We start from the raw sequence: 16,247 nt of genomic DNA on the forward strand, positions 1-16,247 counted from the left end.
AGAGCTGGAAAACCCCCTGGACCTTAACATGGCCGTCTCAACAGCCACGCCGTCAAAGACAGCCGAGTCAGGTCCGGGTGAAGACAAGGACCCTGTGACAGAAGGTCCGGACGTAGCGGCAACCGCAGAAGACTGTCCACGGACAGACCCTGAAGGTCTGAGAACCAGTGCCGTCTGGGCCATGCGGGAGCTATCAACAGGAGCGTCCCTCCTTCCTGTTTGAATTTCCGGATTACCCGTGGAAGAAGGAAATAGATAAGCAAACCGGAACGTCCACCGGACTGACAGAGCATCCACCAGAGACGCCTCTTGTGTGAGACCCGTACACCGGCAACTTGTTGTTGTGTCGGGACGCCATGAGGTCGATCTCTGGAAGACTCCACCTGTCCACCAGCAGTTGAAAAACGTCCGGGTGCAGGGACCATTCTCCCGGATGAACGTCCTGGCGACTGAGAAAGTCTGCCTCCCAGTTTAGCACTCCCGGGATGAAGACAGCTGATATGGCCGGAAGATTGCGCTCCGCCCATACCAGGATCCGAGACACCTCTACGAGAGCCGCCCGACTTCGGGTTCCTCCTTGCCTGTTTATGTAGGCCACGGTGGTAGCGTTGTCCGACTAGACCTGCACTGGGTGACCTTGGAGAACTCGACGTGCCTGCTGGAGAGCGTTGAACACCGCTCGGAGTTCCAAGATGTTTATGGGAAGCTCTGCTTCTGCCGGAGTCCACCTGCCTTGGAACAAGTGTGGACCACAAGTGTGGACCCGAAACTGCTCCCCAGCCCCGAAGACTGGCGTCCGTCGTCAACAGGACCGAATTCGCCACCCAGAACGGACGACCCTTGTTGAGATGGGTCGTCTGCAACCACCAGGCCAGGGACAGGCGAACCTCCGGAGTGAGCACTATCGTCTGGGATTTTAGAGACTGAGGCAGTCCATTCCACTTGGACAGGATCAGGAGCTGCAGAGATCTGGAGTGAAACTGGGCATATTCCACCATGTCGAATACTGACACCATGGAGCCCAGTAACCTCATTGCCGAGTGTAGAGACACCCGGCGGCTCTGCAGACAACTGCGCACCCTCGACTGTAAGGCAGAGATCTTTTCCCCCGTCACAAAGATCCTTTGCTGTCCCGAGTCCAATAAGGCTCCGAGGTGCAGAATCCGCTGAGACGGGACCAGGGTGGACTTCTGCCAGTTTATTAACCAGCCGTGCCGTTGCAGTAGCGCAATGGTCAGGTCCAAGTGGCGCAGAAGGAGCTCCGGAGATCCTGCCACTAATAGAAGGTCGTCCAAGTACGGCAACATGCGGACCCCCTGCAGCCGCAGGGAAGCCGCAATGACCGCCATCACCTTGGTGAAAACACGTGGTGCTGTCGCCAGGCCAAAAGGTAACGCCCGGAACTGAAAGTGGTCGCTGCGGATTGCAAACCTGAGGAACCGCTGATCGCGCAAAAGAATAGGGACATGCAGGTAAGTGTCCTGTATGTCCAATGACACCATATAGTCCCCAGGTTCCAGCGCCAGAATGATGGACCGTAGGGTCTCCATTCGAAACTTCGGTACCCGCAAAGATTTGTTGAGAGCTTTGAGGTTGAGAATCGGACGAAACGACCCATTGGGTTTCTGCACCAAAAAGAGATTGGAATAGAAACCCTGGCCCTTCTGGGAGAATGGAACAGGCACTATAACTCCAGCCTGGAGCATAGTGTGCAAAACTTTCCGCAGCTCCGTGGCTTTGTTCCGGTCTGATGGTAGACCCGTGGTGAAGAATCGAGCCGGAGGTCTGAGCCGGAAGGAGAGGGCATACCCGTGTGAGACCACCTCGAGAACCCAAGTGTCTGTCGTGGTGACCGACCAACACCGGGCGAACTGCAGCAGGTGGCCTCCCACTTTGGGATCCCCCAAAGGGAGGCCCGGACTGGCAGGCCGCAGGCTTGTCATCTGGCTTAGGGGCCAGACATCTGGTACTCCAGGCCTGCTTCCGGGGCTTGGCCGATTTCTTGGGGCCAGCCTGTCGGGGAAAGGACTGTGTCTTAGGCCTACCCTGGGCCCTATAAGACCGAAAGGACGGAGTACTTGAACGAGAAGGAACAGCAGCCGACGGGAGACATGCCGATTTAGCTGCCGCCAGCGTGGCTACAATTTTGTCCAGGTCCGGACCGAAGAGAACTTCTCCGTTAAAAGGCAACGCCTCCAAACCCTTTTTGGAATCAGCGTCCGCCTTCCAGGATCGCAACCACAAGGTGCGACGAGCAGCCACAGCTGCCGAAGAAATTCGAGACGCCAGGGTACTAACATCCAAGGCCGCTTGTGGGGATTCCCACTTTGCAAAGTGGGGATTCCCACTTTGCTAAATAATTGTCCGCAAACAGATACGCCACTGCTAAACGCCTTTGAGCCTGATATCGTTTGCCTGGCTGTTTCCACGCTTCCTCTAGGTGGTCAACTAATTGCCCCGAAAGAGGAAACACTGTGGTATCTCCTTTAACATCTTTGAAAAAGGCGTATTTCGACTTTGATACCAGAGGCTCCTCATCCTCAATAACTAAAGCAGTACGGACTGCACGAATAAGGCCAGGTATATACACCTTAGACTTAGCGTCCGACTCTTTAGGACGGGAAGTTTCCTGGTCAGCAAGATCCAGAATCTCCCCATCATCGGACGTCCCATCGTCATCCCCATAAGGAGCAGACAGAGATGCCACCGGCCGCTTGTGAGGCCGCATCACAGACTCCCCTTGTAACACTTCTGACAACTGCTGTACAGAGCTTGTTAACGAATTAACCCACGCAGGCTCATGAGAGACCTGAGGGGGGGAAATAGGGAGACTGTGGGGTACCATCAATTGTCTTGGGAAACCCTGCATGGGTGACGACACCACTGACTGCTGGGACAAACCCATCTGAGTGAGGGCAGGCTGCGGAGCTAACTGGCCCACGAGGGTTGTAAGCGCTTTGGCAAAACAAGCCCAGGGCGGCTCCTGTACCGGAGCTGTGACCGTAATCGGTCGCGTCAACGAATAACACCGTCGACATAGTCCTTCCGCACTGCCGTCCCCCTCCGCTATATGTACTTTGCATGTAGTACATAACAGCTGGAGAGGAAAATCACTTTCAGACATAATGGTAAGTATGTGACCCCTCTCACTGATACTCGTTAGTATAGTGTGAGACCACCCTGCAAGCACCGCACCGCAAGGGCTTTAGCAGAAAGAACAGGGACAGTTAAATGCTGACAGATAGAAAATGAAAGTACAGGCAACAGACGCTAGCATAGGTCACATACAATACAAATAAATCAATTCCTGCACTATCAGCGCTGATCCTCAACTACACAGACTCAGAGCCTGGTAGGACACAGCGCTGCATACACAGACCTTATCCAATGGAGGAGAGGTATGCAGGGGGACCCAGACCACGATGCCACCGTTCTTTAGCGTCCAGCAGCGATCACCATGCTTCTTGCAAAGATGGCCACCGAGGAGCCGAGAGGAGGCCGGCCTGGGGGAGGAGCGCTGACACAGGACCAGTCAGCGTGTGCAGAGAGGGCTGTGTGCAGCGGGGGAGGCGCCGGCTGTGAGACAGGGAAGGCGCGCTCCCCTGGCATGTATTTAACCCCTGGGACGCCGCAGCGCTACCGCTCTGCCGTAGTCCTGCTGTCCCAGGGGGGTAGTGGAAGCGCAGGTTAGAACCTGGCTCCACGCTGCAGCCAGTCCCCAGGGAGCCCCCTGCCTGGGGACTCTGGACCATGTGTTTCAGCGGGGACCCACCGCGGACCCCGCTGCTTACCTTTGTCCCCCTTGATTCCGGCCATGGTCCTAAACATCTGGGGTCACCGCTAGCTGTGATCCCAGATGTCTACCAGCATCCCCGGATCAGTATCGGCGTTCTGGTACCGGCGGGGGTGTAGGGAAGACAGCATGGACGTCAGGACTGACTGTCCATGCTGTACTTCCAGATGTGCAGCCACAGCTGCTTGAAGAAAACTTCAGGAGCTCTTCTTAGCCCCCACTCCAACAGGTGCATCCGACTCCGGCCGGGCACCAAACTAAACTGAGGTGCCTTGGCTCGGGGGCGGGGTATAGGAGGGGGACCCTAGTGCATCCTGGGAGGACTGAAAACTTAACTCTATGGTGCCCGATGCCTGACGTCATCACCTATACCCCAAGGTATCCTGTGGATACCCTATGGACCTTGAAGTAGAAAGTGGAATGTTATGCAATGGCCAAGTCAATCCCCTGACCTGAATCCGATTGAGCATGCATTTCACTTGATGAAGACAAAACTGAAGGGAAAATGCCCCAAGAACAAGCAGGAACTGAAGACATTTACAGTAGAGGCCTGGCAGAGCATCACCAGGGATGAAACCCAGCGTCTGGTGATGTCTATGTGTTCCAGACTTCGGGCACATATAGAAACCATTGTAATTCCTACACTGTTCACCTGATTTGGATGTAATTACCCTCAAATTAAATCTGAAAGTCTGCAGTTAAAGCACATCTTGTTTGTTTCATTTCAAAGCCATTGTGGTGGTGAACAGAGGCCAAAATATGAAAATTCTGTCAATGTCCCAATATTTATGGACCTGACTGTATGTGTAAGCTGCTTGTGTGTTTTAATAACTGTAAAAAACGGGTTAAATAATAAAAAAAAAAAATGACATAGGGTTCCCCCCCCTAAAGCTTAACTAGCCCCGGACTTGCCAGCCTGTCCTGGTACCTAAAATTATGGGGAACAAAACGAGTAGAGTTCCACCGTAAATTAGGTACCAGCACCAGGCTGCAGGGCCAGTCCTGGTTTTACTTATAGGGGTAAAAAATTTGCGTAGGAGTACCCCTATAATTAAAACCAGCACAGGACCCTTTCTAGCGGGGGGCTGATGCCACAGCCCTTTCACCGAGCCCCCCTTCCGCAGCATCAGCCCTGACCGCTAGTCAGCCCAGGCCAGGGACTCCTGGGGAGTTGGGGACCCCTCCAATAAAGGGGTCCCCCTCTCCAGGGCACCCCTGGCCTAGGCTGATAGCCCGATGCTATCCCCGCTACCCCTGGGCGGTGGGAGGTGGGTTGATAGTGTAGGTATAGTGTTAAAAATATAATTAACAACATTGTCTTTAAAGTAGAACTGCAGATTCCAGCAAGCCTCCCCCGCATGCTGGTACTTGGAGAACCACAAGTACCAGCATGCGGGGCATTAAGGGGCCACTGGTACCTGTAGTTCACCTGTAATGAAATGTGTTTAAAGAAACAAGACACACACACCGTGAAAATAAAGGTTTACTACATCCATACACACTCACATACTCTTCCAGATGTTCACATCCCCTTCTCAACGTAAAGTATCCATGGAAGTACCTGTAAAAAAAGATCCAATACTCACCTTTTGTCCCACGATGTTCTCTGCAGTAAACCAAATAGGGCCTCGGACACACCGTAAAAAGACGCTACAGCATATTGTTACAGTAACGCTAATGACAGCTCTGGGCTTCAGCTACTGTATCATTAATGCCGGGCGCCCAGCCAATATCCCTTACATATAAGAAGATTAAAAACAATGAGCGTGAACTGTTCGATCCTACAATAATTTCATCATTTCAGCTGAGAAGCTCACATCTGTCTATGAAGTTGGCCTATTGTTTTTGCATCTCACCTTCTGATGATTATTTGCATCTTGTTGCTGTGGTCGGAATCTATGGCTCTCCCCATCGGCACCAGCTCCATGTTGAAACACCCGCAGAACGTCCTGCAGTGTGACAGCTACTTGTTCCGTGTTCTGGAAAATATCCTTTTCTTGCTCTTTAATTCCTTCCGGACCCTCTTCATGTGGATCCATTGTTGGAAGAGACTGAGAATAAAAAACATATTACGCACGTACTAAACAAAGGTGCAAAATACACAGAAATAGGTCAATGCGGATATTCGCAGGCATGTAGATTTGTGCGCATCTATTCGACCGCACTGCCCCAAATGTATTTGCTTGATTTCATAGCTGTCATCATTATCATCGTCTTGGTGTGAGTGATCCATCTGAAAACAGGCTTATGTTTGCGTGCGCACAACTCTGCGAAGCTCGCACTTCCGCCAACATGCCCAGGAGACTATACTACATTTAGCCGGTATAGGTTCATCATGTCGACATTCAAAATGTCAAGAGGTTATAAAACCCAGTCACTGCTCCACATTCAGATATAACCTAGTGGAAGTTAAATCACACCTGCAGCAGATAAAGAGGAATTGTCAACCTCAAAAGATTAGAGAATTAAACCACAAAGAATCTGCACTGATATGATAAAAAATTGCACTAAAGTACATAGATTTTGTAAAATAAAGTATTTATTAAACATCTAGTAAAAATCAACTCCATATACCAGTAATAATCTAGGATTCAAAATATAGAAAAATAGTAAATTATTAAAGATCTCAGCCAGCCGGTATGCAGTTGGGAAGCCGGCAGACCTAATCCCGACAGCCGGCTTCCCGACTGCTTTATCCCGGCGAGGGTTAAATGACAGGTGTCTAAATATAGACGCCTGTCATTTTACCGACACCGGGAGACCGACGCACGGCATCCTGATCGAAGGGATGCCGGGCGCCGACAGCCGAGGAGGGGAGGGTTAGGGCTCCCGGGACTTAGGGTTAGGTACCCCCTGGGAGGTTAGGGTTAGGCTAGGGAGAGGGAGGGTTAGGCACCCCCGGGGGGGGACTTAGGGTTAGGCACCCCCCCGGGGGACTTCGGTTCAGGCGGCGGGGAAGGGGGGGTTAGGTTTAGGCACTTAGAGGAGGGATTAGGGTTAGGCACTGGGGGGAAGGTTACGGTTAGGCACCCCTAGGGGAGGGTTAGGGGAGGGAATTAGGTTAGTCTATACTTACCTTAGGGAGTTTCAGGATTTTCACCCATGTCGGGCAGCCGCTGTCGGGATTCCAACCGCCGGACTTGCGTCTGGTGGTAAATCATACCGATTCCCAGCCAGCCATATATGTGGAATGAAATAGTAAAATCACAAGACATTAAGGGGTAAATTTTGTAAAATGAGAGATTTTAGAAGTGGAGATGTTGCCCATAGCAACCAATCAGATTCTAGTTATTATCTTCTAGAAGGTGCTAGATAAATGTTAAGTAGAATCTGATTGGTTGCTATGGGCAACATCTCCATTTCTAAAAACTGTAATCTTAGTAAATTTGCCCCTAACAATGCATAGCAATATGATTATATTCTGTTCAGCGCAGATTCTTTGTGGTTTAATTAAAAATGTCAACACCAGTATGTCATTGTCGACATGGTCATAATGACAGGCTTTCCTATGCTGATGGTGATACCTATTGTATTCAAACACAGAGGGCCAAATGTAATAGGGTGAGAGTGTAGAACATGTGGGAGCCTAGCAGTAAACTTTCATATTGGTTGAATTTTATTTTCAAAATGGGGAAACATCCAGATTAAAGATTAAGGACCTCATTCAGAGTCCGTCGTTGCGGCCGCTCGGTCGTACGCCACTGATGTTCGCTAAACTGCGCATGCGTAAAATTCGCAATGCATGTGTGCAAACTAGCTATTACGATCAGAAAAATTGCTCTCTCCCTCAACTTGGCCAGGTCGTTAGTTTGAGTGACAGGATGAGGAGTTTGTGGGTGGTAACAGGGGAAGGTGCTTGTGAACTGGGGAGTGGAGATCCGAACGCAGGCGTGCCTGACTATGCAAACGGCGTTTTATGGGAGTGCATAATTAACTAAATAGTGTCATGGCACATGTGACATGGGAGGTTGTTACACTGACTTGATCGTAGTGCTTAAGAGAGGGTATGGTCAGCCTTAAGGTCTACGACCAGCTCCGATGGTTCCTGATGTTCTCGATTAATCCTTATATGCCCGGAGATGATGTGTAATGGGAGCGAGAAGGGGGCGTTTTTTTAGTCTTACGGCCGCATCCTCCCCTCGCTCGTCCAGCTAACGATCCCATCTTAACGATGCAACTTGCGAGTGCTTCATTTCCATATCCGGCCCCTTTTACCTTACGACCGTGAGGCCGCAACGACTGACTCTGAATGAGGTCCTAAATTTTGAGAGTTTTTTTGAGTTCTGAAAACATGCGAGTTTGAATGTTCTCTTATTCTATTACATTGGGCAAGTGTAAAAAGTGTGAGAGTTTTACTGCTAAACTCTCACCCTATTACAATTGTCCCAGAATGCCTATATTGTTATAATGCAGATTTTAGCTGAGTTTTATGGTCAGGGCTTGGCTACGTTTAGGGGTAGGCTGTGTTTAGGGTTATGTTGTGATAAGGGTTAGCATTAGGATCGGGGTGATGTTGCGTTTAGGGTTAGCGTTAGGGTTATGTTGCGCTTAGGGTTAGGCTGCGTGTAATGTTATGTTGCGATTAGAGTTATGTTTCGGTTAGGGTAAGGATCACAGTTATATTGTGGTTAAGGTTATGTTGCGCTTAGGGTTAGGCTGTGTTTAGCGTTATGTTGCGATTAGGGTTATGTTATGATTAGTGTTAGGATTACAGTTATGTTGTGGTTAGGGTTATGTTGCCCTTAGAGTTAGACTGTCTACCGTTATGTTGCGATTAGGTTTAGCGTTAGGATTAGGGTTATGTTGCGTTTAGGGTTACCATTAGGAATGGGGTTACGTTGGGATTAGGGTTAGGCTGTGATTAGGGTTATGTTGTGGTTAAGGTTATGTTGTGGTTAGGGTTAGGCTGTGTTTAGCGTTATGTTGCGATTAGGGTTAGCGTTAGGATTAGGGTTATGTTGCAGTTAGGGTTAGGATTACAGTTATGTTGTGGTTAGGGTTATGTTGTGCTTAGAGTTAGGCTGTGTTTAGCGTTATATTGCGATCAGGGTTAGCCATAGGAATAGGGTTATTTTTTTTTAGTTTAGGTTTAGCGTTAGGAATAGGGGTATGTTGCGATTAGGGTTATGTTACGATTAGGGTTAGGCTGCGGTCAGGGTTATGTTACGGTCAGGGTTACGTTGCGGTTAGAGTTATGTTGCGGTCAGGGTTAGTTAGTAAACCGCATGGTTGACATACCAACTGTCAACACTGACAATGTCAACATTATGTCAATGGCTTTGTGAATGCTGATGTTAGACATGTTGACATTCAGAATATGTTGATATTTTGATGTCTAAGTTCTGAATGACGACATCCTACATCTGAACTTCCCGTTACCATCAGCCACCAGTGCAGGTGCGACTGAGTAGCATAAGACTCCCCCATAGGTGCATGTGCCTGACTCCGGAGCATGTGCAGGGTGGAAACATGTAACATCTGTCCCTAAAATGGACTTTAACTCGGTATCAGCCTCATTGTGTGCCATGTGCAGATGAGTGGTTACTTAGAGAATATAGTGACTATGGCGACACTTGACAAGAGTTTAATAAAAAGATTGTTAGAGGATCTCCAAAAACTATGAATTATAGAAGGACAACATTTGATGAGCTCAGAGAAGCAGTGACTTATACCCAGACTTATACCCAGACTTATACCCAGACTTATACCCACATACAAAGCACAGAGACCAAATGGTAAGTTCTTACACATGTTGTAAAAATGGTTTTGAAATCCATACTGTATGGCAACTCAATTTCTCGTAATTAAATAAAAAAGCAACCAATGTTGATAAATAAGAAAGTGTTAAAGGTAAACCAGAGTAATAAAATTGCTATAATTAGAAGGCACTATGGGGCTTATGCAGAGTGGGTACTACACCAGTCTTGGCAGAGTGAGCACGACGCAAGTCTGGGAAGATTGGGTACTATGCCAGTTTGGGCAGATCGGGTACTACGCCAGTCTGGGCAGAATATACACTACGCTAATCTGGGCAGAGTGACCACCAGTCTGGACAGAGGGCTTGATTCAGCAGTGCACTGCTGAACGCAGATTCCAGATTAACGGGAATCTGCGCGTGCGCAGGAACCATTCTGTGAGTGTGCAGAATGTGTCCTGCTCAATTGCACACAAGCCCTTGAATGCCCCTGCCTGATTGACAGGCAGAAGCATTTAAGGGGCGGTGCAGGGGCGGCTGGTTTTCCCGGAAACGGGGTGTGTCTGCCCCCATTTTCCAGGAGTGGCCAGCCCAGAGACTGCGTGGACGTATGCAGTCTTCTGGGCTCGCAAGCCAGCCAGCGCCATCCACCATCGCTACCATAGACCTCCGTCGCAGTACTGGGATCCAAAATGTAGCAGGGAGTGTCATACACCTCTTGCTGCATTAGCATTATTGCAAGGATCGCAATTGCAAAGCTGCCTGCGTGCATACATCATACATCTATAGCCTGCGTGCATACATCATATATCTATAGCCTGGGTGCATTACATCATATATCTATAGCCTGCGTGCATACATCATATATCTATAGCCTACGTGCATACATCATACATCTATAGCCTACGTGCATACATCATATATCTATAGCCTGCGTGCATTACATCATATATCTATAGCCTGCGTGCATACATCATATATCTATAGCCTGCGTGCATACATCATATATCTATAGCCTGCGTGCATTACATCATATATCTATAGCCTGCGTGCATACATCATATATCTATAGCCTACGTGCATACATCATACATCTATAGCCTACGTGCATACATCATATATCTATAGCCTGCGTGCATTACATCATATATCTATAGCCTGCGTGCATTACATCATATATCTATAGCCTGAGTGCATACATCATATATCTATAGCCTGCGTGCCGCTTTGCAATTGCGATCCTCGCTGAATCAGGTGCAGAGTGAGTATTACACCAGTTAGGGCAGAGTGGGTACTACTAAAATAATGTAAAGGAACATCGGCACTAATTAAAAATCTATATAAGTCTTAATTATAATATATGTTTAATGTATGTTATATTATTGATACTGCTGCAGACTCTGATTGCTGAGCTTGTGGGTACTCAGCTAGCAAAGACAAACACTGATAAAAAACTGAACAAGAATCTGCGCTAATTAGAATTGAAGATCGTGAGATGACAGAAAAGAATATATCAGTCAGGACTAAAAATATAATTATTAATAAAAAAAATATATTTAATAAAATAACCCTTAACAGTAACAGTAACACATCTCATTAGTTATCGCTAAAGTGTAATCAATACATCTACATAATAATCACATACATTCTAATAAATACACCAGGCAATTTAGTCAAACGGACAATCACTTTTTTAGTGTAGCCTTAGCGTACCTCTCCTCCTCCATCCTATATCCGTGAACGGCCAGTTGTGGAAAGGGACCCAAATAGCTGGGAGGGTCTCGCTGAGGCTATAACCAGGTCTGTTCACTGTAATCACTGCCCCTTGTTACCTCTGCCTGTAACCTCCAGACAGGTGTCTGTGTTATCGCAGCAGCATGCAGACAGTTGCGGGCAGGAATTAGCCGTGTGTAACTATGCTCCTTCCAACAGTGCTGAATATCCAATTGCTATGTAAGTATTAACTCAGTCACAGGTGCCCATACGGTGGCGCATTTCTTCCCTATGTAAGGGGGGCTTTTTCAAAAAGTTTTTAGAGTGGGTACTACGCCAGACTGGGCAGAGTGAGTTCTATGCCAGTCTGGGCAGAGTGGGGACTACGCCAATCAAAGCTCAGTGTGTACTACACCAGTCTGGGCTCAGCGAGTACTACACCAGTCTGGGCAGAGTGGGTGCTATGCCAGTCTGGGCAGCATGGGTGCTATGCCAGTCTGGGCAGCATGGGTGCTATGCCAGTCTGGGCAGCATGGGTGCTATGCCAGTCTGGGCAGCATGGGTGCCATGCCAGTCTGGGCAGCATGGGTGCTTCGCCAGTCTGGGCAGAGTGGGTTCTAAGCCAGTCTGGGCAGAGTGAGTACTACACCAGTCTGGATAGTGGGCGTGAGTACTATGCCAGTCTGGGCAGAGTGAGTACTACACCAGTCTGGGCAGAGTGGGTGCTACACCAGTCTGGGCAGAATGGGTGCTACGCTAGTCTGCCAGAGTGGGTGCTACGCTAGTCTAGCCAAAGTGAGTACCAAACTAGTCTGGATAAAGGAAGTGAGTACTACACCAGTCTGGGCAGAGTGAGCACTATGCCAGTCTGGGCAGAGTGGGTACTACAGTATGCCAGTCAGCTTAATGTATCATGCTTGACTTCACTCTGCATGTGCCTAAAACAATGGGTGCACGCACACATATGCACCCATGCAGATTTACATAATTCTGCCACTTCTGTCTGCTTGCGTCTGGATATGCAGAACAAGCCGGATATAACAGAGGCCGAGTACAGTAAGGGCATGTTTGCACAGTTGCAAATGAATGTAGACCAGAACACAGCTGCATATACCGCTGAGAAAGCTGCATTAGGTGGTCATAGGCATGTGGGGACATACTGGACGATGATGTTTGCAAGCACTAATGTAACCACTTCTGACTGCCTGATTGTAAACGCTCTGCTGACACTTATCAGTAATTTGTCTGTTACTTGGGCATAAATATTTATGACTTATGCTCGGTGTACACCAGGCCCTCTGCATAGAGATGGAAATACGCTATTTTTACATACTACATTTTTAATTGTCATTTTGCAGCCAACTCTACATCAGTGACTATAAATATTCTGTGTTATCCAAGATAAGAGGAGGGCAGGTTATCCAAGACTGAAGCTGAAAATGGGTTACAAATAAGAGTAGAGCTGGTCAAATCCCCAAATAATATGATATAATAATATATTCAATAACATATGTAAAATTATTGTGGAAGATACAGAGAAAGCTGCTCTTTTAATTATATTTTTGTCTGCATTCACGAAAGAGGAGAAAGCACCAGGAAACAGCTTATGCAGCAATAGCCTATGTACACTATCAGCTGTTATAACACAGGAAGAGGTGCAGTAACACCTATACAAGATCAGGACAGATAAAGCACCTAGCACAGATTGCTATATCTTATATACGTTAAACCAATTTGTATAAAGTAAAGAAAATCAGAATGAGAAAATTGTAGACCTGTCGGGAGCGTATTTGTAGGTATCCTAGGGATATACATCTAAAATACATTGTATAAAAGTAAATTGATAACACAGTGTCAGCACGGTTTAATGAAGGACCGGTCATTCCTAACACCTATGAGGGGGTGAGTTTTAAACTGAGGGCCTGATTCAGACCTGGTCGCAAGCGCTGAGCGCTCGCAACCGGGTCGATGGTGGCCCACAGCGCATGCGCACGGCGGAGCCGGCTCCGTCGTGTGCATGCGCAAGACCCAGCTAGCGACGGGCAAAGGGGGTGAGCTGTCGATGTTGAGTGACAACTCGCCCCCTTTGGTGGGCGGGCCGGGGGGGGGGTGGCTGCCCAAACGGAGGCGTTCCCATGAGAACGCCTGCCGTTTGGGGGCGGCCCCACTGATATCACAAGTGATATCAGTGGAGAGCTTCCGGCTCTGTTAGCGCCAAAAGCTCTCTGGGGCTTGCGGCCACGAGACCCTACCACAAGGGTCTCGTTGCAAGCCGATGCGACCATCATCATGGCCGCTCACTATAGCTGTGGGTGGTCACCCACAGCTATGCGAGCGGCCAAGCCTGGCCTGATTCAGAGCGAGCACTCTGTCAGAGCGAGCGGCTCCGAATCAGGCCCTCTGTCTTTGTTGAATAGATGTATTATATTTAGATTTTTCAAAAGCATTCCATAGTGTTCCGGAGTATACGATATGAGTACTAGGTCTAGGAGGAAAGTAGCAGCACAGTGCCAGGCAGCAGCTGCAAAAGCTGATACCTTCCAGGGATGCATAAACAGAGGGATAAATACACATGAAGCATTAACATGGTAAAAAGCTGGGTACACATTGATAGATATATATCGCCCATTCCATTGAACGGGGGATATACCTATAGTACATCGCCGGCGATGTCATTCACAGACATATCCGATCTGCTGTGCAGCACAACAGATGGTAGGCTTATCTGAAAGATATATCGGTCATCTGCTGGTTTGTACGGGTGACCCGCTGATCGCCCGTACACATGCTGCAGGGACCTGCCACACATGGGCGAGATAATTTAAATGCCCGCCCAGTAGAGCTGGCAAACCCGGCAAGACGATTGGTAAGTGTGTATACACTTACCAATAGTCAGATAGGTTGGCGGATCAGATAGGTTTGGCCGAGCCGTTGACCTATTGTGTACCCAGCTTAAGTCACTAGTTAGACCACTTTGTGAATAAAGGGAACCGTTTTAGGTACCACACTGTAAATCAAGACCAAAGAACTAGAGAGTCTTCTGAGATGTAAAACATTAATAAAAGGAATGGAAAAGCTACAATTATAAAGCTAAATTTCTTTACTGTACATTGGAAACATGGCATCATGAAGGTCAAATATTGGAGGTCAGCACAAAGATTTATCTAGTAAACTTTTTGTACCAAGTGTCACACAGAAAGGGTCATCATCTGTGTTAGGAAGAAAATAGGTATTACCTTCAGCATAGGACAGGGCTCATTACTGTAAGGGTATTCATGCTCCGGGATCATATGATAAGAGACACAGGGAGGAAATGATATCTGTAGCTAGACTTAGAGGGAACATTATAAGGGTGAGTGAGGCAGAGAGCTTATCTGATTTGGGGTGAGGGAGGAATATTCCCACTACTTCATCAAAGCCTTCCAGCTCTCATCCTAACTTGCGACTACATGTTTCTTCCTCCCTGTCTGCCCCATTTGCAGTGCCGGATTAAGGACTGTGGGGGCCCCTGGGCAACAAACGTGTGGGGGCCCCTATCGATAAAAGTTGTGTGTATGTATATACATAACTTTTACATACGCACACACATGCATATATGCACACACACACACACAAACATACATCGGGCTGCCTGCATGATGTGTGTGTCTATATTTATATATATATATATATATATATATATATATACACACACACACATATATATATATATATATATATATATATATACATAATGTGTGTGTGTGTTGGTGTGTGTATATATATATATATATATATATATATATATATATATGACACACACACACACATCAGGAAGGCAGCCCGATGTATGTTTGTGTGTGTTTATATATATATATTTGTGTGTGTGTCTATTTATATATGTGTGTATATATATATATATATATATATATATATATGTGTGTGTGTGTGTGTGTGTCTATATATATATATATATGACACACACACGAACATGCACAGGTAAACATTACTGCTGCTTACTTCAGTGGCAGCAGGACAGCTGCAGAATAAGGGGCCAGAGCCAAATACAGGGGGCTGGGCTTAATCGCGGGCCGCAGCTCCGTTAAATGATTAAAAAAAAAAAAACAGCTCATCTTGGGCATCATTTAGAGCTGAGAGTAAATTCATCCATAAAGCACAATTTTCCACTGCAGGGGGAGCAGGGCAATTTTTTTTCTAGGGAGCTGCTGCTCTCCGGTGTTAGAAGCGGGCCCCCCCTTTTCTACTAAGTGTCTGGGCCCGGGACTCCAGTCCTGGCAGTCCCCACCTGATGGCAGCCCTGAGGACATTATGCAAATAAGCCACTCTAAAAGGAGAATAGACTTATGGGTAATACAATTTATATGGCAACCTATCAAACGGGGTCAATTTAATTTCTGAACATATTCTTGTTGGTTTATCCTACATTTGTTTGAAGACATTATCATTATTAGCTATCTGCCTAATGATTTATTTGATGTTTGCCAATTTGTACAATATTTCTTACATACTATGTTATTCCTTGTGTGTCTGTTCATTAGTTTATGTTATTAGACTTAAATGTTACTACGTTCCCAAGCAATGTATTGTTATGTTTATAGCATCTGAACTGTTAGTACATTAGGTTAGCTATCTGAATCAGACAGCCGGAGTTGCGGCACTCTCAGCGCAATGTGGGGTCTGGTACCTTTACAAGAGTGTTGTCATATGTCTCTTTTATGATTGGTTTCCCTGTAGTGACGCTTAGAGCTCGGTAAAATCCATCCATTGGATCCGGGTGGGAGGCGAAATATAGCAACATGTCTATATAGTCCAGCTGTGGAGGCTGCACCTTATAGTCGGCAAATATGTCAAAGAAAAACTGAAAAATAAAAACACAATGAAAAGTTGCTGGTTATACATGTACTGTATATCCACATTATTTATTATATATCACATGTATACGAAAGAGACCCAATTATATGACACGACAACAGCAACACAACCCAACTGCACGATCAGTGAATTAATAGACATATTATATTATGCTATAATAAAATAAATATATTT

General features: G+C 47.0%; 1 protein-coding gene across 1 annotated transcript in view; it reads right to left on the reverse strand.

Moving 5' to 3' along the window:
* SPEF2 (sperm flagellar and cilia associated 2) overlaps nucleotides 1-16,247 on the reverse strand; it is a 212,814-nt gene that overhangs the window by 12,595 nt on the left and 183,972 nt on the right. The window contains exons 32-33 of the mRNA XM_088447783.1: nucleotides 15,886-16,059; nucleotides 5,650-5,844 (exon numbers count right to left, since the gene is read on the reverse strand). Coding sequence (XP_088303909.1) covers nucleotides 5,650-5,844; nucleotides 15,886-16,059 — 369 coding nt within the window. The remainder of the gene's footprint in view (nucleotides 1-5,649; nucleotides 5,845-15,885; nucleotides 16,060-16,247) is intronic.

Source organism: Taudactylus pleione, unplaced genomic scaffold (genome assembly GCF_031769625.1).
Source record: "Taudactylus pleione unplaced genomic scaffold, aTauple2 ptg000438l, whole genome shotgun sequence".
NCBI lineage: Eukaryota > Metazoa > Chordata > Amphibia > Anura > Myobatrachidae > Taudactylus > Taudactylus pleione.